This window comes from Lissotriton vulgaris, chromosome 2_1 (assembly GCF_964263255.1).
Source record: "Lissotriton vulgaris chromosome 2_1, aLisVul1.2, whole genome shotgun sequence".
In the NCBI taxonomy this organism is placed as follows: domain Eukaryota; kingdom Metazoa; phylum Chordata; class Amphibia; order Caudata; family Salamandridae; genus Lissotriton; species Lissotriton vulgaris.
In genome coordinates this window covers 127,697,198-127,719,913 of record NC_141687.1, presented here as the reverse complement: position 1 = coordinate 127,719,913, position 22,716 = coordinate 127,697,198, and the positions used below count along the sequence as shown (strand labels likewise).

At 48.8% G+C, this 22,716-nt stretch overlaps 1 protein-coding gene across 3 annotated transcripts in view; it reads right to left on the bottom strand.

Annotated features, from left to right (window-relative positions):
* Positions 1–22,716, bottom strand: part of LOC147729693 (S-adenosyl-L-methionine-dependent tRNA 4-demethylwyosine synthase TYW1-like) — a 683,091-nt gene that overhangs the window by 591,418 nt on the left and 68,957 nt on the right. For all 3 annotated transcript variants that reach the window (XR_015308342.1, XM_086954579.1, XM_086954580.1), the window contains exon 2: positions 3,993–4,135. Coding sequence is in view for 2 of the 3 variants with exons in the window: in XM_086954579.1 (XP_086810705.1) it covers positions 3,993–4,135 (143 nt within the window). In the remaining variant the exon portion in view is untranslated. The remainder of the gene's footprint in view (positions 1–3,992; positions 4,136–22,716) is intronic.

Below are 22,716 nucleotides of genomic sequence, written 5' to 3'. Positions count from 1 at the left end.
GCCTATCCACCCCTTTGTGATGGATGTTCTCCTAAAGGAATGGAAGGACCCAGAACATATTACAATGCCCAGGTTTATGTCGAAGCTCTATCCTTTGCAGGATATGGTGGATGGCTTGCCCGTTTCTGTGCAGGTGGATTCGATTGTTGCTAGTCTGGTGGGTCAGCCTTCTATGGCGGATGATAATATCCTGAAGGATGGCGTGAATAAAAAGATCGACTCTGCGCTGAAGAAATCCTATGCTGGCTCTCAACTGGCCATTCGTTCAGGGTTGTATGGTGCCTAAGTCGCTCAGTCTTTGCTGGCTGACTTTAAGACTTGGTTTTCCACGATGCAGGAGGGAGACAGTTGTCCGGATTTGCTGGAGTCTATGGAACGTCAGACGTACTTCCTTTCGGACATCGCCTTTGTCCGGGCTTCTGCTCAGTCTTGTGGTTCCTCTATTGCTGCCCGTCGGAACTTGCTGCTGCGGGGTTGGAAGACGGATGTGGCTCAACGTTCCATGGCTTTGAGGTTGTCATTTTCTGGTACTTGTCTTTTTGGGGATGCTTTGGAGGATAGGCTGCATAAGCTCTTAAGGGGTGGAAGCATTCTTTGTCATTCAGTCATCGTCCTTCTCATAAAGGTGCCTCCTTCTCGAATGCCCGGTCCTTTCGGCAGCCTTCCAGGTTTCAGCAGTCCTTGTTTAAGCGCCAGCGGGGTGCAGGTAGGACATTTCGGAGGAGGTTCCAGAAGAAGCCCCCGCTGGATGCGGGTTCTGTCCGACAAGCAGGCGATTGGACCTATTCCACAGTCTTTGTAGTCCCGAAGGTCACAGGGGGTTACCGGGTGGTTATCAATTTTCAGGCCCTGAACTTATTTGTGCGGACGATCCCATTCAAAATGGAGATTTTGCAGATGGTGATTCCCTTGATCCAGGAGGGCTGGGTGTTTACCTCTATCGATCTCCAAGATGCTTTCCTCCATGTTCCACTGGCGTTGGGAGATCAGCAGTTCCTGCGCTTCTGCCTGGAGGGTCGTCACTGGCAGTTCTGCGTCTTTCCCTTTGGTCTCCAGTCCGCCCCCAGGGTGTTCACCAAGGTGGCGGCTCCCTTGGTGGCTCACCTCCATCTCCGGTCTGTGTTTCCATATCTGGACGACTGGCTGCACCAGGCTCTGTTTCCGGAGGTCATGTCTCGCCATCTTTCCTTGACCATGCGTACGCTTGAGGATCATGGATTTCTCATCAATTTGCCGAAGTGTCGCCGGTGCCTGCCACTCGGAGGGCCTTCATCGGGGCCATTTTCGACTCTGTTCTGGGCAATGGGTTTCTCCCGGAGTCCAGGATTTTGTGTCTTCAGTCGTTGCTGAGGAGGTTGTTTTCCCAAGATACGGCTCCTCTCCTGCAGTGGCTGGTGGTTCAGGGTCACATGGCTGCCACTGTCTTCACGGTGCCCTGGGCCAGGGTTCATCTGCGGCCACTGTTGTGGCATGTTCAACGTTGGGTCCGCTTTCCTGTCCGGGACTTCACGGTTCCTGTGTCTCTGGAGTTGGTGGCTGCTCTACAGTGGTGGCTGGATTCTTCGAATCTGTCAAAGGGAATGTGGATCCGTACCCCGCCCCCTTACGTGTTGACCACGGATGCCAGCGCGTCGGGCTGGGGTGAGACTTTGGGTCCTTGGGCTGTGCAGGCTCGTTGGCTTCTGTCGGAGTCCCACCGGCCGTCCAATTGGAAGGAACTGTACGCAGTGGAGGGGGCTCTTCGCTTCTTCCTGGATCATCTTCAGGGGTGCAACGTCTTGGTGAGATCGGACAACACTGTGACAGTGGCCTATATCAACCACCAGGGCAGTACCCGCTGTCCATCCCTGAACCTCGTGGCCTGTGCTATTGAGTGTTGGGCGGAACTTAATCTTCTGGCCCTCTCTGCTCTGCACATTCGGGGTGTGGACAACGTGGTGGCAGATTCCTCAAGTCCGAGGTTCCCGTCCTCTCTCTCTCTGTCTCGCCCCTCGGATTTTCCGGTTGCTCTGCCGGATGTTCGGTACTCCAGTGCTGGACCCGTTTGCCTCCCAGTCCAATGCCCTGCTTCCTCCATTCTGCTCCCGGTCTCCGGAGAGGAGGATTGGGGGGTGGATGCCTGGTCAGTCCTATGGTCCCCTTGGTTTCTTTATGCCTTCCCTCCTTTTCCTCCGATTCCTGCTTTCTTGCTGAAGGTTCAGCGGGTGGGGGCTCAGGTGGTGGCTGTTCTCCCTTATTGGCAGATGCAGTCCTGGTTTCCTCTGCTGCTGTGTCTGGCGGTGGGTCCTCCGTGGATTCTGTCCCGCTGCCCATCTCCCCTGGGGTCCCCGTCTCCCTCCCTGCTGGTTCCTCTCACCTTGGGGGTCTGGAGGTTGGGGGTCTGGAGGTTGAACGGCTGTCTCTTGGGGTCCGGGGTTTTCCCGACCACCTCATCACTGTGATGCAGGCATCTCGTCGGCAGCCCACTTTGGCCTCTTATTCCAAGCACTGGGCTTCTTTTTCTTCTTGGTGTGCTGCCCTGGGCCTGTCTCCTGCCTCTTGTGCTATTTCTTCTGTTCTGCAATTTTTTTTGGATGGCTTTCAGAAACACTATTCTCTGTCCACTTTGAAGGGTCAGTGGGCTGCTGTTCGGGCTTTTCAGGATCTGGCTTCTCTTCTACCTTCGGATGGGTTGTTGGTTTCCCGTCAATTTCGGAGTTTCTCTCTCTCTGCTCCTTCTGTCCGCTCTCCAGTTCCTCCTTAGGATCTTTCTTTGGTTTTGGGTGCTTTGCAGTCCCCTCCTTTTGAGCATTTGGAGTCCATGGACCTCAAGTTCCTGTCTTTCAAGGTGGCATTTCACTCGTCCACGACCCAGTCATGCTTCCCGCCCACCCTCCCTTTTCCAGGCATTTGTTGCTTGGTATGTCAGGTTGTGCTTCTAGTGATGTGGTATATTATAGCACCTGGCAGGAGGGTGGGTGGAGTCTAAAAAGTGTTTCTAGTTTTGTTTCCTGTCTGGTGGAATACCTCATGAGTGATGACTGGGTCGAGGACGAGTAGGACTAAGAGTAATGGGGATTACCTAAAGTAATCATAGCAATACTAACTATAGCTCACCTTTGCCCACTTTTTGTCAGGATTCTTTGTAGGTCTGGCTTTTCCCAGGACATTTTGTATTTACTAAATTTTCCCAGGACTTTTTGTATTTACTAAATTATATGTACAATATACTTATCAGCGCTATCAGCCAGCCCTCTTCACCTATTTGTCCGATATGGTGCCAGTGACATTTTTACAGCCTAATACAGCATAGGACAAAGGTCAGCCCACTTCAGGCACAGACTACCTTCACTGTGAGGGATAGCATTTTTCCCTTTCACAAAGACCAAATTCATACACAAAGTAGTTTCTTTCAGTGCTAAGTATTACGATGGCAATTAATGTTTTTGGAGACCATAAATAGTTTTGCTTTTAGTAAATGTGTATAGACTGACAAGGGATCTGCTGCTCTTTTAAAGTTTTGCAAACACCCTGAAAAAATAAAACACGCACTGACAAAGCCAAAAGATAGATCAATTGGCTTTGCCAATGCTTGTTTGCTCTTGGAGTGGAGGTCGAAGAGGGTGGAAAATGCCTGGTCTCTGACACACGTCTCGGCAAAGCTCAAGTAGGTCAATCAGGAGGTTGGGACCGGTTGGGACAAGTCTATGCTGATCGCGGCCACTGATATTCAGCAGTCCTGGCTACAGTAATTACCTTCTTTCTTGACTTACACTTGTGCATATGCTCTAACGCTGCCAGATAATGCAAGTACAGAGTTAAGTCAAACACTACAACCACCATAATTGTTCTCCTCCTCTAGTGTTCAACTACAAGACAAAAACAAAAACTCAAATACAATATCAAAAAGGTCAAAAACAGCAAAAGCAAAGAGTAACAGCTCAAAAGCATGGACAATCCAGTTAAGCTGCATAGCTCATCTAGTCAGGTGATCAATGCACTCTCAAACATACCTGTGTTGTCTTCTTGGAATTGATGAACCGGATGCAGAACCAAACAGTAACAGCGAAAGCAGCGCATGAGTAGATGTAAAACCTGTTCAGCCAGAGTGACATGCAGGGGCTATAGACGTAATGCCAGGGATCCATGGTCGAACCTGCACACAAAGATCGAATGATTACTGGAAAATATATCCACCGACCCTTTCATAATAAGAATGTAACAATTCATTACTCAGAGTAACAAGCCACGTCGCTGACCATGGTTTAATCCTGGTGTTTTTAATGCAGGTCCAGAAGAGCTATTTATTTATTTATTTATTTTGTGACACTTATAAAGCGCGAACAATTACCCTTGGGTGTCTCGGCGCTAGACTGCAGTGATGTCATTCCAAGAGGTGAGGTATACAGTGGGTGTACTGTGTTATTGGTTGAATAACCATGTCTTTAAATTTTTTCTAAACTGTAAGAGTGATGGACTGGCTTTGACGTGGTATGGTAGGGTATTCCAAATTTTGGGGGCCGCAACTAGGAAGCGGCGGTCGCCCCATGTGACTGTTCTGCTGCGTGGGACCACTAATTGATTAAGTGATGCAGATCGTAGCTTTCTGGCTGGACAGTATGGTATTAGATGATCTTTAAGGAAACGAGGCCCCTGATCCTGCATTGCCTTATAGACTGTACAAATAGCTTTAAACTTTATCCTGTTCTGGATAGACAGCCAGTGATAGGTCCTCAGAGTATCTGAGATGGGCGCGAATTTTGGTTTTTTGGACAGCAGGCGTGCGGCCGCATTCTGTACTGTCTGAAACTTTTTTATGACTCTGGACTGTGCATTCAGGAAGAGTCCGTTGCAGTAGTCTAGTGAACTTAAAACCAATGACGTGACCAGGGTCTTAGCGGCCGTGTCAGGCAGAAAAGGCAAAATTTTCCTTATCATTTTTAGTTTAAAATGGGCCGTGGACGCTACCTTATTGGCATGAGCCATAAAGTTAAGCTGGTTGTCAAAGGTAACTCCTAGATTTCTCACCTTGGGGGTAGGACAAGGTGGAATGCCAAATGCTGATGGCCACCAAGTAGTCGGCCAGGATGGCAAAAGATTGCCAAAAATGACAACCTCCGTTTTCTCGGAATTGAGCTTCAGGCAGTTTCCTGCCATCCACTCACCGATAGCTGTCATGCCTCCTTGGAACCGTTCTGCCACCTCCTGTCCGTCACCCTTAATGGCTAACACCAACTGTGTGTCATCTGCGTAAGAGGTTAGGCTCATCCCATGTGCTTTGATGACACTAGCAAGGTCCGACACATAGATGTTAAATAGTGTCGGACTAAGGGATGAGCCTTGAGGAACCCCACACGGCAACGACAATTTGGCAGATTGGAATGGTCCAAGAGTGACCGCCTGCGTTCTATTAGCCAGGAAGGAGGCAAGCAGGTTTCTCGCAGTTGACTGGATACCCATTTTTTCGACACGGTCGACCAAGGTCTTATGGTCAACCGTGTTGAATGCTACCGAGAGGTCTAAGAGTACCAGCAAGGCGGTCCCCTCCTTGGTCCCGGATGAGTCTAATATCATCCGCTGCTTTGATGAGAGCAGTTTCGGTTCCATGGTATTTACGGAACCCAAACTGAGTATCATCAAGCAAATTGTTTCTCTCTATATGTTCCGACAGCTGCTGGTTCATGGTTTTCTCTATCACTTTGGCTAAAAAAGGGAGACTTGCTATAGGCCGGTAATTTTTCAGATCTTTCCTGTCAAGATTAGGTTTTTTAAGCAAAGGCTTAATCAACGTGTTTTTTAAGGAGTCTGGATAAGTCCCCGAGCTCAATATTGTATTGCAGACGTGAGTGATAATGGGAATAATTGTGTCTGAAACCATGGCTAACACCGATGTGGGGCAGGGGTCCAAGGCGGAGCCTGATTTATTGGCACTCAGTATGGTTTTTGTTTGATCGGTCGTTAAAGGTTTAAAACTCATCATGGTATTACTCAGGACTGTCTGCGAGGGGGGGGCAGCATTAGTATTAGGTTCCAAGGAGAAAGCTTGGTATATGTTATTCACCTTCGTGAAGAAAAACTCAGACAGGGCATCACATAGTGATTGTGATGGGGCGGGATTTAGATCTGGTGTGTTACCCGATAGGGTTTTAGCTATGTTATACAGCTGTTTGCTGGAATTTTTAGCTTGTTCTATGTGCAGAGAGAAGAAATGCTTCTTTGCTGCCGTGATCATAGTTTTGTAGGTGGCTAGAGCTTCCTTATATTTATTCTTACTTTCACTGTCATAAGTTCGTCGCCAGTACCTTTCCCTGTTTCTTGTTAATTGTTTCTGTATTTTTAGCTCTTCTGTGTACCACTGAGCAGTAGGCGTACTTCTGTTTCTAGAGTGAGACTTAGTGGGTACCAGTTGTGCTGTGGCGTCACTCAGCCAATCATGAAATTGGGAAGTAGAAATACAAGGATCGTTAGATAGTTCAGGTTTAGTGTTATTTAAAAGTATATTTAGGTTGTTGCAATTTATATCCTTCCACGCCTTAAAAGTGCCTGGCTTGGGGTGGGAAGTCTTCTTCCTGAACGGATCTTTAATAGTCAGCCTACTGAAAATGGCCGAGTGGTCGGTCCACGTCATGGGAAGGATTTCTGTCACCTGTAGGTCTTCTACGTTAGTAAACATGCCATCTAGCGCATGTCCTGCCTGATGGGTTGCGGCCGTGACCAATTGCTTAAGACCTATGGTTTCTAAGTCTGATGTAAGGGTGATAGTATCTTTATCATTATTTTGTTCAAGATAAAAGTTAAAATCGCCCATTACAGTAATGGACTCATCTGTGGCTATTGATTCTATTAAGGTGCTTAGGTTCGTTAGGAACGCTGCTCTAGCCCCAGGAGGACGATAGAGGAGCACTCCCTTGAAGCTAAAAGGTGGTGTGAATTTTATATTAAAATGAAGAGCTTCGCATGACATGGCAGGGATAGGGGATATGCGGTAGAGGGATATGCGGGAGGGCGGGGGTGGTGGTGGGGGGGGTGGGAAGGGAGGGGGCAGATAGTGAGGATATCAAAATAACATTTCATTTAAATCCAATTCATAGAAACCTCTTATCATTTACATACCAGTGGTTATCCTGAAAACGTGGCCTGAATCGGACACTCCTAAATTTACGCTGGCCATTTAGGCAATATTTTCCTTTAGGTCTCAAAAAGCATCAATGTTGACACTTTTAGTGAAACAGTACTAGAGAGGGTGCTTATAAACGCTACCTAAAGAATTACCAGCTTGAACCAACTGTGTAAGGGTTGGGAGAGACTAGTTTATGAAAGTATAAACCCTACAGCACCCTTGCTGCCAACTATGCCTGAGACTACTCTGCGTTGCAATTCTGGTGCTTTGCAGCAGTTTTCACATTTTCTGGTTGCTAAAATTTATTAGGTTGCCTTCATCTTTATTGCTTCATTTTGATCATAGTTGTTGAATGTAATCCCATAATTACACTGAACTTATGAAAAAGTCACACATGGCAATCTGAAACCTTGGCAACTATGCAATTTTCACTTTACTAACTGCATAACACACTTGGTGCCTACCCTCATCGGAAGTACAGTTGGTTTCACTTACATTTAGAAAAACAAGTGATTATTTTCTTGGAAAAAAAGTACATTTAAATTAATGTAATACAGAAAACCTGTAGATGTTAACTGCAACAATGAATGCACAGCTAGACCACTAAATGTTCACAAAATGGGGGCGGAGCTAGCTCGCAGCCAAGATGGCTGCTTGAGCCGCGAGCTCCGCTAGCCCGCCAGATAATTAGTAAATTATCCTACAGCTGCATCGTTTCGTAAGCCCTGCGGAGGCTTGCATGCAGTCTTCTGTGACCCCGTGAGATCGGCGATCGAACGGAGAGGCCTGCTTGATTCCCCCCTGGTCGGCGCGACGACCTACAGTCAGCGCGGGATTCGCTGCGGCCTATGAGGCGCTGCGTTAGGGAACCTGTGCTCCGTGTGAAGGCTTCTTCCCCCCCCCCCCCCCCCAATCGCTGCCAGTTGTGCGGCTTGGCTGCCGCTGGGGTGAGGATTACAGCCGCGGAGGTGAGAGGCCGCCTCATCCCCTCCCAGAGTGGCCCTCTCCCCCCCCCCTCCATCCCCCCCCCCACCCCCCACCACCACCCCCCCCCCCTCCCCCCAAGATCACCAGGTGCCGGACAGCACATAAGCAGTGTGGTGAGACATTTCTTTTTTGCCTGAAATACGGTCTCCACAGTTTGTCAACGCTAATCTGGGCGGTGGTATGGCCTGCCACGGAGTGCGCTATATGCTGGAGAAATAGCTGGTGAAGTGTGCGTGCTGTCTGGCGGGACCTGGGTAGCTCGAGGTCTAACTGTGGGGCCCGGCTGCGAGATCGCTGGCTGACCCGGGCTGGGACTGCGATTCCCTTTGTGCTAGGTTGATGCCAAGCTGTGATTTTCTCAGCAGGGATCGCTGTGTGGCCCTGTGGCCCCGAAGCACGTGGTCCCGTGCGGCCTGTTGCTTGTCTGCTCCGGACTGGACCCGGGGAGAAGTGATTGCCTGGCTCCCCTCCTACACTGGCCGGTCCGCATTACAGTAGCCTAGCCCCAGGAAGCGACACATTGCGGCGAGAGGGTCTACTAGCTTGGCTGGAATGGGGCGCATAGACAGGACACAAACCAAACTGTTGTTTGACCCTGAGAGCTCCAAGCCCGGGGAGACTTCCACGGAGGACGGTCTTGGGGAGCAGGAGCAGACAGCGGGCGACCAACAACAGGACATCCGCAGCTTGTTGGTTACAATGGAGAAGAACCTACAGTGTGGGATCCCCTCCTTGGGCACCAACATGGATGCGCTCACGGATCGGATGGACCGCATGGCTGAAAGATTAGATAAGCATGCAGAGAGGCTTGATATGTCAGAACGCAGGATAACTTAGGTGGAGGAGGCACAAACTGGCCTGGATACGGAGCACAAACAGTTGGGCAGGGTGATACAGCTACTACAGGACTAAACGGAGGACTTGGAAGCACGCTCTAGGCACTGCACATCACGGGACTGCCGGAGTCCACCTCAACAGGAAACATGGAACTCTTTATCGAGAAACTTCTCAAGATGCTCCTGGGCGATACCTCCTTCTCAGAGATGTTTGTGGTGGAGAGGGTGCACAGCTCTCTCGCACCTCACCATAAGCCATGTGCCCCCCCCCCTCGACCAATTATAGCGAAGTTATAGAACTACACAGACAGACGTGGCCCTTAAACTGGCGCGTGAAAAACAGCCGCTGAACTTTGAGGGGTCCACTATCTCCCTATTTCCTGATTTTACTGCTAGGAGGCGAGGCGTTAGTTTGCCCCGATGAAGAGACAGCTCAGAGACATGGGTGCAGATTATGTGATGCTTTATCCTGCAAAGCTAAGAGTTAACCGGCAGGGCCGCTCGTTCCTCTTCACTGACCCTAAAGCTCAGCAGAAAGCCCTAAAAGACTGGTCGAAGGAACGGCGAAAAAGTCTCCAGACAAACTCTTACTGGACGAGGAGGCGGTGGATCCTTGGAGGAGCAGGACTGAGTAGGGAGCGCGATATATCACTGATGAGTATTCTTTTGCATTGCTGGTGGGGGGGGGGGGGGGGGGGGGGTGGATTGCGCAGGGGGGGCACAAAGATGTGTTTGGATCGATGGCAGAGTATGCCCTGTGCCTCGTGTTCCATAGGTATGGGATAGATGTGGGCCTGTTGAGTTTGCGGATATTGGATATGTTCACTTGATGTAGCATTGTAGGAAAATGCATCCATAGATTCCTGCAACAGGTACTGGGCCGCGGTTGGGTGGGAGGAAGTCAGGTTGGGGGAATGTTCTACGACGTTGCTTTAGAGTTCTTAATCTTAAGGTTTACAGCTATGAGGAGGCGCAACCCAGATACGCAAGCACAAGTTTCACTTCATTTACGATCACTATTGCTTCTGACACACCAGTGACAGCACAGGAGGGTGCTTTAGATTCTATGGTCCTACTCTCGTGGAATGTACGTGGTCTTAATGACCACCGCAAGGTTCGAAAAATCTTCAATTATTTTAACAAGCACAATGTAGATGTGGCTCTCCTACAGGAGACCCACCTGCGCCCAGACAGCCCCATCTTACGCTCCAAAGGACTTCTGGGCAATATCCACTCTGCAGGGTTCACGTCGCATGCTAGAGGGGTCCCGACATGGTTTAACCCAATGTCTGCGCTGGCGTTGGAGCCTCTTGTGACTGACAGGGAGGGCAGGTTCGTACTGTCCAGATGTAGTGGTAAGGGGTTGGAACTCCTCCTTCTCAATGTTTATGGTCCCAACTATGATAACTTTGCAAAAAAAAGTCGGGGTTATCCCTAGAATCCAGTCATATGCCCAGGCCCAGACTTTGTGGGCGGGGAGGGGGATTTCAACTTCACCAGACAGCTAGCCATGGACAGATCGGACAGCCTGGACAGACGCCCTTCGTCCACGGCTAGGGTGGTGGAGACAGAGTTATTGCGCTTTGACATGACGGATGTATGGCGGCACAGGTCCCCTCTCCAGGGCGGCTACAAGCACTATTCTCCACAATACAATATTCACACTAGGACTGATTATTGGTTTGCCTCCAGACAGCTTCTCCAGCAGATCCGAGCGTGCGTGATCCTTCCGCGCACATACTCTGACCACTCCCCCCTGTTATTGACATTAGTCTCGCCTAAGAAACGAATCCCTCCGTTCCTATGGCGTTTCCCGCCCTACTCCCTACTGGACGCTGCTTTTAGAGAGGAGCTAGCTGAGTCCATTGCGACATTCTTTGAGAAGAACGTTGGATCGGTTGACTCCTTCCAAACGTTATGGGAGGCTTTTAAGGCATATATTAGGGGAATCACTATATCTAAGCACCCAGGAGGCCTCAAATCTATACGTGGTAGGCTGGCGACCCTAGAGCGCAAATTAAAGGAACTGGAGAGCTCTCGCTCATGGGCTCTGACTGAGATAAAAAACCCGGAAGCTGGCTCAGACTCTACGTGAATTCCACGAGGAGGCTGATGCGAAACTTAAACATCTTGAGAAATACGCCACTGCCAGAACCTATGGCGAGGGTGAACGACTGGGGAAGGTTTTAGCGCAAATCCTCAAACAACGCAGGGATACTACCGTGGTCCCGAATATTGCGTCGGGCCCAGAAGCGCCACCACTCACGGAAGTACAGGTGGCGGAGAAGTTCCGGGATTATTATGGAGGGCTGTACTCTTCCCGGGGAAGTGGCTCAGAGGAGGGTATCCTTGATTACTTGACTCATATTGAGCTGCCCTGGCTGTCTAATGTGCACCGTAATTTCCTGATGCAACCTATAGAGCGTGAAGAGATCACTTTAGCCTTATCCCAGATGAGAGCAGGGAGCGCCCCAGGCAGTGATGGCCTCACGGTTTCATTTTATAAAGCTTTCCAGGAAATACTAATACCGCATTTACTCACATTGTACGAAGACTTATGCACTTCAGGGACGATGCCCCCAACTATGCGAGAGGCGATCGTGGTTACCATACTCAAGCCTGGGAAGCCCCGGACGATTGCGCCTCCTCCAGGCCTCTATCTTTAATGAACGTGGACACGAAAATCTTTGCGAAGATACTAGCCAATCGTCTCCACCCCCTGGTGACCACATTGGTAGGCCCAGAACAGGCCGGATTCGTCCCTACGGGAAACACAACATATAATTTGCGGACTGTTTTCACGGCTATGCAACATACTCGCCCGGAGATTCCTGCGATTGCAGTTTTTCTGGACATGGAAAAGGCCTTTGACTCTGTTGAGTGGCCCTTTATGAGACTGGTCTTAGGCAGAATGGGAGTGGGAGAGGTCTTTTTACAGTTGCTCGCGACATTGTACTCCACGCCCACGGCCAGAGTTCGGATAGGTTCGCTAGTCACTGACCCTATACCAATCGGTAGGGGTAGTAGGCAGGGCTGTCCCTTGTTCCCGATACTTTATGCATTTATGGCGGAACCCCTGGCATGTGCTCTGCGGGAGTATCATGGATACAGGGGCATTAGATTTCCAAATTACAGGTTAATAGTGTCTACATACGCCGACGACACTTGACTATACATCAGGGAACCTGAGACCAACCTGTCCCCAGTCCTAGGGGAGGTGGTTCTGTTTGGCTCACTTTCGAGCATACAAGTGAATTGGGGCAAGTCCATCATGTTTCCACTTACCATGCCACCACGGATGGGACACCGGACCGAGAGAGACCTGTGAGCAGAGGTAAGAGATGGCTGTGCACATCTTCCAGTTTCCAAGTAGAAGTGAAGGCTGCACCGAAACGCGTAGAAGAGGCACCCAGGAGGTGGAGGGGAGGGAGCAAGAGGTGGACGAGTGTAAAGAGTGAGGTGGTACAGTAAAGCAGCATGTCTGAGCAAGTACAGAGAGGAGACCGTGAGTGTGAGGGAGGGATGAGAGGCGGAAGTGTGAGGGAGAAATGAGCGGCAGTGGGGATGTGAAGAGAGATGGCAGGGATGGTTGAAACGCAAGGGAGAGATGAGAAGGGGCAGTGGGAGTCAGAGGGAAAGGTGACGGTTGGTGGAAGTGTGAGGGAGAGATGAGCAGAGACAACCAAAGACATTACCCCACTTAGATTCTACACGGACATGCACTTTTTGGAGAAAAAATTAAAAAAAATAATCTTTGAAAAGGTGCAGCAACAGGATATAGTTATCTTCTCTTAGAGACTGTTTTTTACAGCGTTAACAGTCTGTGTCTGGATGCACTGAGCTCACGATACACTACTTACAAAGTGTGTTTAGTGCATGCAGTAAGTACATGATACCAGTTGTCTAGGATTAGGCAAATAAACTTTCCACAGGCTTACAGTCTGCTACACCAGCTACAATATGATTTATTATATAAGATAACAACACTCATACTGGAAATACAAGTCACATAGACCACAACAAGTAAATTGCAAAACTGAAGAGTCTTCTTTGCGAAGCCACAATATGCCAAACAGGTCTGTTAATGCCCAAGGGGCAGGAGAGTAGGAAAGGAGATTTACTGATGTATAATAGCAAGCGCCTGGGTTGGGGGCCGGGAGTGACAAAAGTTGTGACTTTTTAATCATTATAACATGGTAATCTGGAAGCATTAGGTAAACACACACAGAAAGGTGTACAAGAAAACGGATAGCAGTCTAGGTTGTATGCAATCGTGAAAGGTATGAAAGGAAATCGTGTGCAAGTTAACAATGTCCATGGTTTGCAAGTAAAAAAATTAATAAATCAAGTGAAAAAATATGCATAACTTAGGTTGTATACACATGAAATATTCGCCAACCAGCGGCATGCAAAAGAAATTAATGCACATGTGAATCTGCGGTCAAGCAGGTTGTAAATTAAATATATGCATAGAACTGTTATATTGAAATGAGAAGAATGTTCAAGTGATAGGTAAAGAAGTGTATGCCGCAAAAGGTAAGAACGAAAGATCAAAATTAAAGATATACAATAGTCATGAAATTGAAAGATAGATAGCTGTGTAACTGAAAGGTGATGGATCTGAGAAATAAGCAAATGAGGGATGCACTTAAGAAATGTATTCAAATTGTGAATTTCCATCTGAAGGATAATCTTCCGAACAAATGAGACCCTACCTGCAAAAAAAGATTTAGCGCTTCGTAGGATGGGTCTGTTGAAGCCCTGCATAGAGATTTCCTGGATCTATCCAAGGATCGCCAGACCATATTAGATACTGGTGGTGAGGATTGCCTTTGTGAGTGTATCGTGTGAGCACCTTGGAGGTATGACACCGAAGCCCACAAAGTGTGATAAGACAGGTGTTGAAAAGATTTCCACATTGTAAGTGTGACTTTAACTGCAATGGTTACAAGTAAATCTAGCAGAGCCATATCAATAGTGTCTAAGGGCAATGGAGAGGAGGCCCTGGGACCCAACCTTACCATCGAAAAGAACAGGGTTATCGGTATGTTGAAGATTACTGACAAATGTTTCTGTATCAATGTCCAGTAGAAGTCTAATAGCTTGCATCCAAACAACATGTGTTGGTGTGTGCCCGGCTCTAGGTCACAGTTCCAGCATTTATCATTATCTCGTCATTTTAGTTTATAGAAAGCGAGCTGGTGTCCAATGTAAAGATTAATTGTAAAGATTTTGACTGAGAGACAGGCCAATTTTATTTATTGGTTTGTTATCGACGTATGTGGTGTGGAATGTAAATATGTGCAGTTGGATTGTGTAGCAATGGACTGTGTGGCCTTGAGTGAAATTATGCGGATTGGAATTATGTGGGATTACGAGTGTATTTATGTGTATTGATGCTATGTGGAATAGAACAGTTTTATGTGGGGGCGGGTGGGGGGTTGTTTGGTGTATCATGTGGTATTGAGTGGGTGTAATTATATGGAGTAAAATCATGTTGCATTGAGTGATATTATGTGGTGTGTAATTCTGTTGGGTGGTGTTGAATTGTGTGTTGTTGTATGTCACACTAAACACCCAGGTATGCCATATGGAAACCAGGGGTCTGGAGCGAATTTTGCTCTGTATCTTCTTCACAGTATTCAGATAGGATTCCCATTAATAAAGATTATCGAACGCAGTCTAGTGAGAGATTCAGGATTAAAACCCAGGTCTACTGATTCCACGGTCAACAATTTAAGCTCCAGATCTTTCCTAAGAAATGAAAAAGTATATATGTCTTGTGATGTGCGCCTCTGCGTGCACCCATATTCTTAAGTAGTGGCTTCTATTTTGTTATATTATTTGAAAACTTTATTTATATTTCAGAGATGGCCGATTCGTACTTAAGAACGAAAAAAAAAAAGTTTGCACGATACCACGTTAATGTGCTCATGTAAAAAGTCTCCGAAAAGATTGCAGGGCTGGGGCAGGGTGCTTAGCAGAGCATGCGATTCTGTATAGCTTAGCTTAGCAGAGCAACCTGCATCTGTAACAACTTTTAACTCACCGCAGAGATTTCAGCACTAAGGGGGAAAAACAAGGGGAAGGAGGGGAATCAGTGTCCAGAAACCTTTATAGTGGGAACTGATAAATGCCGATAGAACAAAACTGTTTCATGGCCAGTGTCCAAGTTAGGGGCAGGGAGAATTAGGCCAAAGGACAGTCTCAAACAATACAGAACGCATGTTACCTGGTGGTGCATAATAAGCAAAATAGTTTGAGAAGAGCAATCGTAAGAAGTTTCCGTCTGTGCAAATAGAATGCAAAAATCAAAATTCAATCCGACAGATCATTGTTGAGGAGGATTTGGAAGATTAACCAGAGGGCCGCGTTGTACATCCTCTTCAGGGAAAATTTGTTGAACCAGTAGTGTTGATGCTTTTTCACCGTCACCAATTCATCCAGGTTACATTACTAACAGACAGAGCTCCCTGTAGGAAACAAAACGTTTTTCAAGGTCTCTTGCACCCTGATGAAAAACAGCAAAGGAGGTTTTAATGCGTAAACATTCAGACTTAAGCTTGAATAAGGCACTACAAGAAAGGTTTTGAGATTGCAAGGTGATCAGTTGTCAACTTATTCGCCTGAACCTTTTGGAGTCTGGCACTGGCCTCTGGTAGCTCCTCCAAGTGATAGCCTATGATACAGCTGGCTAAGGAGGTGCTTAGACTCCAGCCTTTGCTTTCATTTGATTTATTTTCACTTAGATTTGTTTTACCCCCAACAACCTTGGACATGCATTACAGTACCAAAAGGTCTACGCTATTTGTCAATTTATCATCCTTCTTCCTTTTTTCTAGGCAGATTACATTTTGGTCCGTTTTAAAATCTTCATTTTATTTGGAAATTCAAAATGCTGCTGAATGCAGACAGGCAAAAAAAAAATCTAATTGAAGGAGTTATTATAAGTGAATGACTATGAGGAAGTTATATGGCACATAATTTTGCCGCTTCCGACCCGGAATGTGTATTTCTTGTGAATTATTTTGTTATCTGCTAACCACTACATATCCTAGGGAGTAGAATAATGCCTAGGATATTTCACATAGCTCCACTGCACTGCTTCCCTTTATAGAATTCTGCGTTTGGTATTTGGTACTTCAGCAGTGAGCCGACGGGACATATTTTTGAACTGCTTCTTGAATACAGCATCTTCTTTCCTGTGCCTGTGACATCTTGTCTGTTTTCAGATGGGACAATTGGCCAGAAGGATGACAGGTCATTAAACCTGCTGCTGAACTCTACTCTTTGGGGTTGCACAGCTGATCCCAACTTCACCCTGCCAGATCCTTGCAGCCATGCATCTCGGGCTGCATGCATCTTGCTGTGATTTCTATCCTTTTATGCGAGCGCAGCGGGCACGACGATTGCACGCCGAAGGCGCGCATAAGGCAAGCTTGTCTGCGCGCCTTCGCGCCGAGTCCGGGCCCCGGGCCACCCCCCCTGCATCACAGCCATTACAGCGCAGATGCTACACCTCGGCAACCCTCTATGGACTAAGGCCCTCCGCTAGCATCTGCACCCGGCATACCTTTCAAGCTGAGGACCTGCCGCAAACCTGCCCCACCTGCTCCGTCCCGCTCAAGCCTAAACCTTGTCCTGTGCCCACACACGACTTTCACATGTTCCTACTAAATTGCCGCTCCTTGCCTAAGCATAGCGCTGAAATGGCCCTGCTGCTAGAGGAATACACCCCTGATATATTGTTCCTGACGGAAACCTGGCTCACCTCCGAGGCCGATCCCGCGATAGTAGATGCTCTCCCGTCTGGCTTCCAAATCACACGGCAAGACCGACCTAAAGGGAGAGGAGGAGGCCTGGCTATCATCTACAAGGAACTATACCACTGCCGAGTCACCTCTGAAACCATCTCGGACTGCGAGAGTATTGGCTTTAACATCGAACTCTCACCCAACAGCTGTTTCTCTGGCACCCTTATTTACCGCCCCCCCCGGCACCCCCAAGCAGTTCCATGAAATCCTGCCATCTAGTGTGGCCGATAGAGTTAGCACCTCCTCTAACTTCACCGTGCTAGGGGACCTGAATTTTCATTTTGACTCCCCCTCTGACCACACAGCTGCCACCTGATCAGAGGATCTAGCAGCCCTGCAACTCACCCAACGTGTCACTACACCTACTCATGCCAAAGGCCACTTACTGGACCCAATTTTCAGTAACTGTCCCGACCTCACAGTGGACCCAGCCATCCCCTTGCCCTGGACAGACCACCTTCTGATCCCCTTCAGTTGGACATCGCTCAAAACACAATCACCCGCCCCCACTACAAGGCTCAGGCAAGTCTGGTCGCGCCTCGAGGTTGACAACTGGTCTATCAAGCTTGCCAGCTCCCAACCCGGGGATCAGGAGGATCCTGCCCTAGCAAATCAGGCCTATGTCAACTGGATCACTCACACCCTTGACGCTACCCTCCCTATGAGCAAGACTGTACTGAAGCGTCCCCACAAAACTGCCCCTTGGCATACGCAGGCTCTTAGGCATAAGAAACGTCTTTGTAGAAGGGCGGAAAGACGCTGGCGTTTAGATGACTCAGCAGACAACAAAACTCGCTACCGAGAATCTATCGGCGAGTGTAAAGCCCAAATAAAAGCAGCCCAGGCAACGTACTTTGCCGATAAAATTCTGCAGGCCAAGTCTAAACCTAAGGAGATTTTCCAGATCATTAAAAAGTTAACAAACCCGCCCCCTGCGTTGCATGTCGAGAAATCTGTCACTCATTGCAATAATATTGCTGAGGTTTTTTACCAGAAAGTAAACACTATTTATTCAGCCTTCCCTCCCCAAAAAATTAACCCATCAAATCAATCCAACATCTCCCCAATCCTCTCCTCTCCCCTCTCTCAACATAACCTGACCCATTTTCCCCCACTGAACCTCACTACCCTTGAATCACTAGCTCACAGTGTCAAATCAGGATCGCCGGACGATCCTGCTCCACCTGACATTTTAATGGCAGCATCCCGGATCACCCTGCCCATCATCAGAGAGGTACTAAACGCATCCATCACCTCCAGCACTGTACCAACCGTCTGGAAACAAGCCATGGTCAGGTCGCTAATCAAAAAGCCTAACTTAGACCCGTCTGACTTGGCCAACTACCGCTCCATCTCTCTGCTCCCATAGGTGAGCAAGGTCTTAGAAAAATATATTAACCAACAGCTAGTGAACTTTCTAGAAAATCATCACATACTAGATCCCACCCAGACGGGCTTCAGACCGAAACACGGGACTGAGACCGCTCTCCTCATGGTTACCGAGGAAGCTAGAAAAATCCTGGATCAAGGAGGATCATTGGCAGTGATCCTACTTGATCTAAGTGCGGCATTTGACACAGTAAGTTATGACACCCTACTGGACCGCCTGTCCTGTGTCGGGATTAAGGATAAATCTTTTTTGGAGAACAGATCCTTTAGGGTTTTTGATAGAGAGTCCGTGTCCTCTAGCAGACCTCTAAAGTGCTGAGTTCCTCAGGGTTCCTCTCTAAGCCCCGCACTCTACACTCTGTATATGAGACCGCTGGCGGATGTCGTCCGCCCATTTGGAGTTAAGATCATCTCCTACGCGGACGATACGCAGCTGGTGGTCTCACTGGCGCAGGAGGCAAACCGGCCTGCGCCAGGCGGGCTTAGAGAATGCCTGGAGGAAGTGAGGACCTGGATGTCTTCATCATCCCTAAAGTTGAACGGGGACAAAACAGAGCTGATGCTCCTAGGCCCTTCAGATCTTGCCCCCCCCTCTCTCTGTGGCCCACCTGTCTAGGTTCCCCCCCACCCTCCAAAAATAACATCAAGAGCCTCGGAGTGTGGCTGGACAGATGTCTGTCCTTCAACGTTCAAGCCACAAAACTTTCAGCCACCTGTTTTGGCATCATGAGGATGCTAAATAAAATATTTCCCCTCCTTCCCATGGAAGCCAAACAGGTGGCCATACAAGGTCTCATACACTCACGCCTTGATTTCAATGACGTGCTCTACCTCGGCGCCCCAGAGTACACCCGACGCGGAATGCAGATTGTGCAGAACTGCGCAGCGCGCTTACTGCTCAAAATCCCCCGGAGGCATTCAGTGAGGGCCGGACTGGCTAGCCTTCACTGGCTACCGGTTCGGCAGAGAGTTCTGTTCAAAGCATTATGCATAGCCCACCAAGCCTACTGGGACACAGGCCCCAGCATCTCCCGCGATTTAGTCACTCATTACACGCCTAACCGAAGTCTTCGCTCCAGCCAGACCTTTTTGGCAGTGGTGCCAGGAATAAAAAGATCTAGATCTGGCAACGCGTCCAGGACCTGGAACACTGCCACTCCATCTCAGAACCAACCCTAACCTCACTGTGTTTCGTAAACAATTAAAGACCTTCCTGTTCACTTCCCCCCACTAACTGCCAGTCTCCCTTCCTCTGCTCATCAGTAGGCTCTGGTTATCCTAGCGCTTGGACGCCTCCGGGCAACAATTCGCGCTCTATAAATTTGCAAGTTTACAAGTATTCGTTCAGGCTAGCTGTGTTGTCGGACTCCCAGGTTTGCTTCAATTACGGAAACAAGGACTGTACCTCAAACTGGCAAAGTGTGTATTTGAAACATCGTGTCCTCATTTTTGTGATTTACTATACAAGATGAAGGGTTGAAGATAGAGACCGAGATATATAGGGCTGTACACGAGCAACCCCAAACCTCGAATGTTAAAGAGATTCAAGAATACTAGGGGGTTATGCCAATTACTAGACATTTTTTAACCGATTTCTCAAAGATAGTCCTGCTTATCGACGAGTTAACCAACAAGCATTTACAATGCAATGGTCTCGCCTTTGCAAAAGTTAGAGCTATTGGCATTGTAAATGACAACATTTTTATTTATGTGTTGGTTTTGAAAACAGATAAATAAATGGCATTGTCATTTACAATGCTAGTAGCTTAATCTCTCGCAAATGCCACACACAAACACACAGCCCCACACACACCCACACACCTACAGAGCCACACACAGCCCCCCACACACACACACACACCTACAGAGCCCCACACAGAGCCACAGCCCCACACACACACACACACACCTACAGAGCCCCACACAGAGCCACAGCCACAGCCACACACACAGCCCCACACAGAGCCACAGCCACAGCCACACACACAGTCCCACACAGAGCCAGAGCCACACACACACACAGAGCCACACACACACACACACACACACACACACAGAGCCACACACACACACACACACACACACACAGAGCCACACACACACACAGAGCCACACACACACACACACACACACACAGAGCCACACACACACACACAGAGCCACACACACACACACAGAGCCACACACACACACACAGAGCCACACACACACACACACACACAGAGCCACACACACACACAGAGCCACACACACAGAGCCACACACACACACAGAGCCACACACACACACACACAGAGCCACACACACACACACACACACAGAGCCACACACACACACACACACACAGAGCCACACACACACACACACACAGAGCCACACACACACACACACACACAGAGCCACACACACACAGAGCCACACACACACAGAGCCACACACACACACACACACACACACACAGAGCCACACACACACACAGAGCCACACACACACACACACACACACAGAGCCACACACACACACAGAGCCACACACACACACAGAGCCACACACACACACAGAGCCACACACACACACAGAGCCACACACAGAGCCACACACAGAGCCACACACAGAGCCACACACACACACACACACAGAGCCACACACACACACACACACAGAGCCACACACACACACACACACAGAGCCACACACACACACACACACAGAGCCACACACACACACACAGAGCCACACACACACACAGAGCCACACACACACACACAGAGCCACACACACACAGAGCCACACACACACAGCCACACACACACAGCCACACACAGAGCCACACACACAGAGCCACACACACAGAGCCACACACACAGAGCCACACACACAGAGCCACACACACACACAGAGCCACACACACACACACAGCCACACACACACACACAGCCACACACACACACACACACAGCCACACACACACACACACACACACACACACACACAGCCACACACACACACACACACACACACAGAGCCACACACACACACACACAGAGCCACACACACACACACACAGAGCCACACACACACACAGAGCCACACACACAGAGCCACACACACACAGAGCCACACACACAGAGCCACACACACAGAGCCACACACACAGAGCCACACACACAGAGCCACACACACAGAGCCACACACACAGAGCCACACACACAGAGCCACACACACAGAGCCACACACACAGAGCCACACACACAGAGCCACACACACAGAGCCACACACACAGAGCCACACACACAGAGCCACACACACACACACACACACACACACCCTAATTCCAAGAGCCAAGCAGACTCCATCCATCCAGTCAACCAGTGGCTGACTCAATCTATGCATCCACCCACTGGCCAGCTCCATGGATCCACCTGTTGACTATATGCACAAACTGACTCTTTTACCCATCTATTGGCCAGCTCCATCTTCTATCCATTCACCCATCCACTTACCACATCCAGACATATATCCACCTACTGAATTGTCCATCCAACATGCAAATCCACCCATCCAACTCCTAACTCAATTCAACCATCCACTGTCTCAATCTAACCATAAAACTCCTTCCAGCCACCCATTGACTCATGCATTCCAGTAAATCCATCAATCTAACTACCATTCAACTCCAACCACCCACTAACTCATGCATCCACCGACTCATGCATCCACCGACTCATGCATCCACCGACTCATGCATCCACCCAACCACCACTCAACTCCATTCACCCACTGACACAAACGTCCAACCATCAATTCATGAATCCACCAACTCTATTCATCCAACCACCACTCAACTTTATCCACCCACTGACTCCATCCACCCAACCACCACTCAACTCCATTTGCCCACTGACAAATATATCCACAACTGTACTCCATCCACCCAACCACCTCTGAACTCCAACCACCTCTGAACTCCAACCACCTCTGAACTCCAACCACCTCTGAACTCCAACCACCTCTGAACTCCAACCACCTCTGAACTCCAACCACCTCTGAACTCCAACCACCTCTGAACTCCAACCACCTCTGAACTCCAACCACCTCTGAACTCCAACCACCTCTGAACTCCAACCACCTCTGAACTCCAACCACCTCTGAACTCCAACCACCTCTGAACTCCAACCACCTCTGAACTCCAACCACCTCTGAACTCCAACCACCTCTGAACTCCTTCCAACCACCTCTGAACTCCTTCCAACCACCTCTGAACTCCTTCCAACCACCTCTGAACTCCTTCCAACCACCTCTGAACTCCTTCCAACCACCTCTGAACTCCTTCCAACCACCTCTGAACTCCTTCCAACCACCTCTGAACTCCTTCCAACCACCTCTGAACTCCTTCCAACCACCTCTGAACTCCTTCCAACCACCTCTGAACTCCTTCCAACCACCTCTGAACTCCTTCCAACCACCTCTGAACTCCTTCCAACCACCTCTGAACTCCTTCCAACCACCTCTGAACTCCTTCCAACCACCTCTGAACTCCTTCCAACCACCTCTGAACTCCTTCCAACCACCTCTGAACTCCTTCCAACCA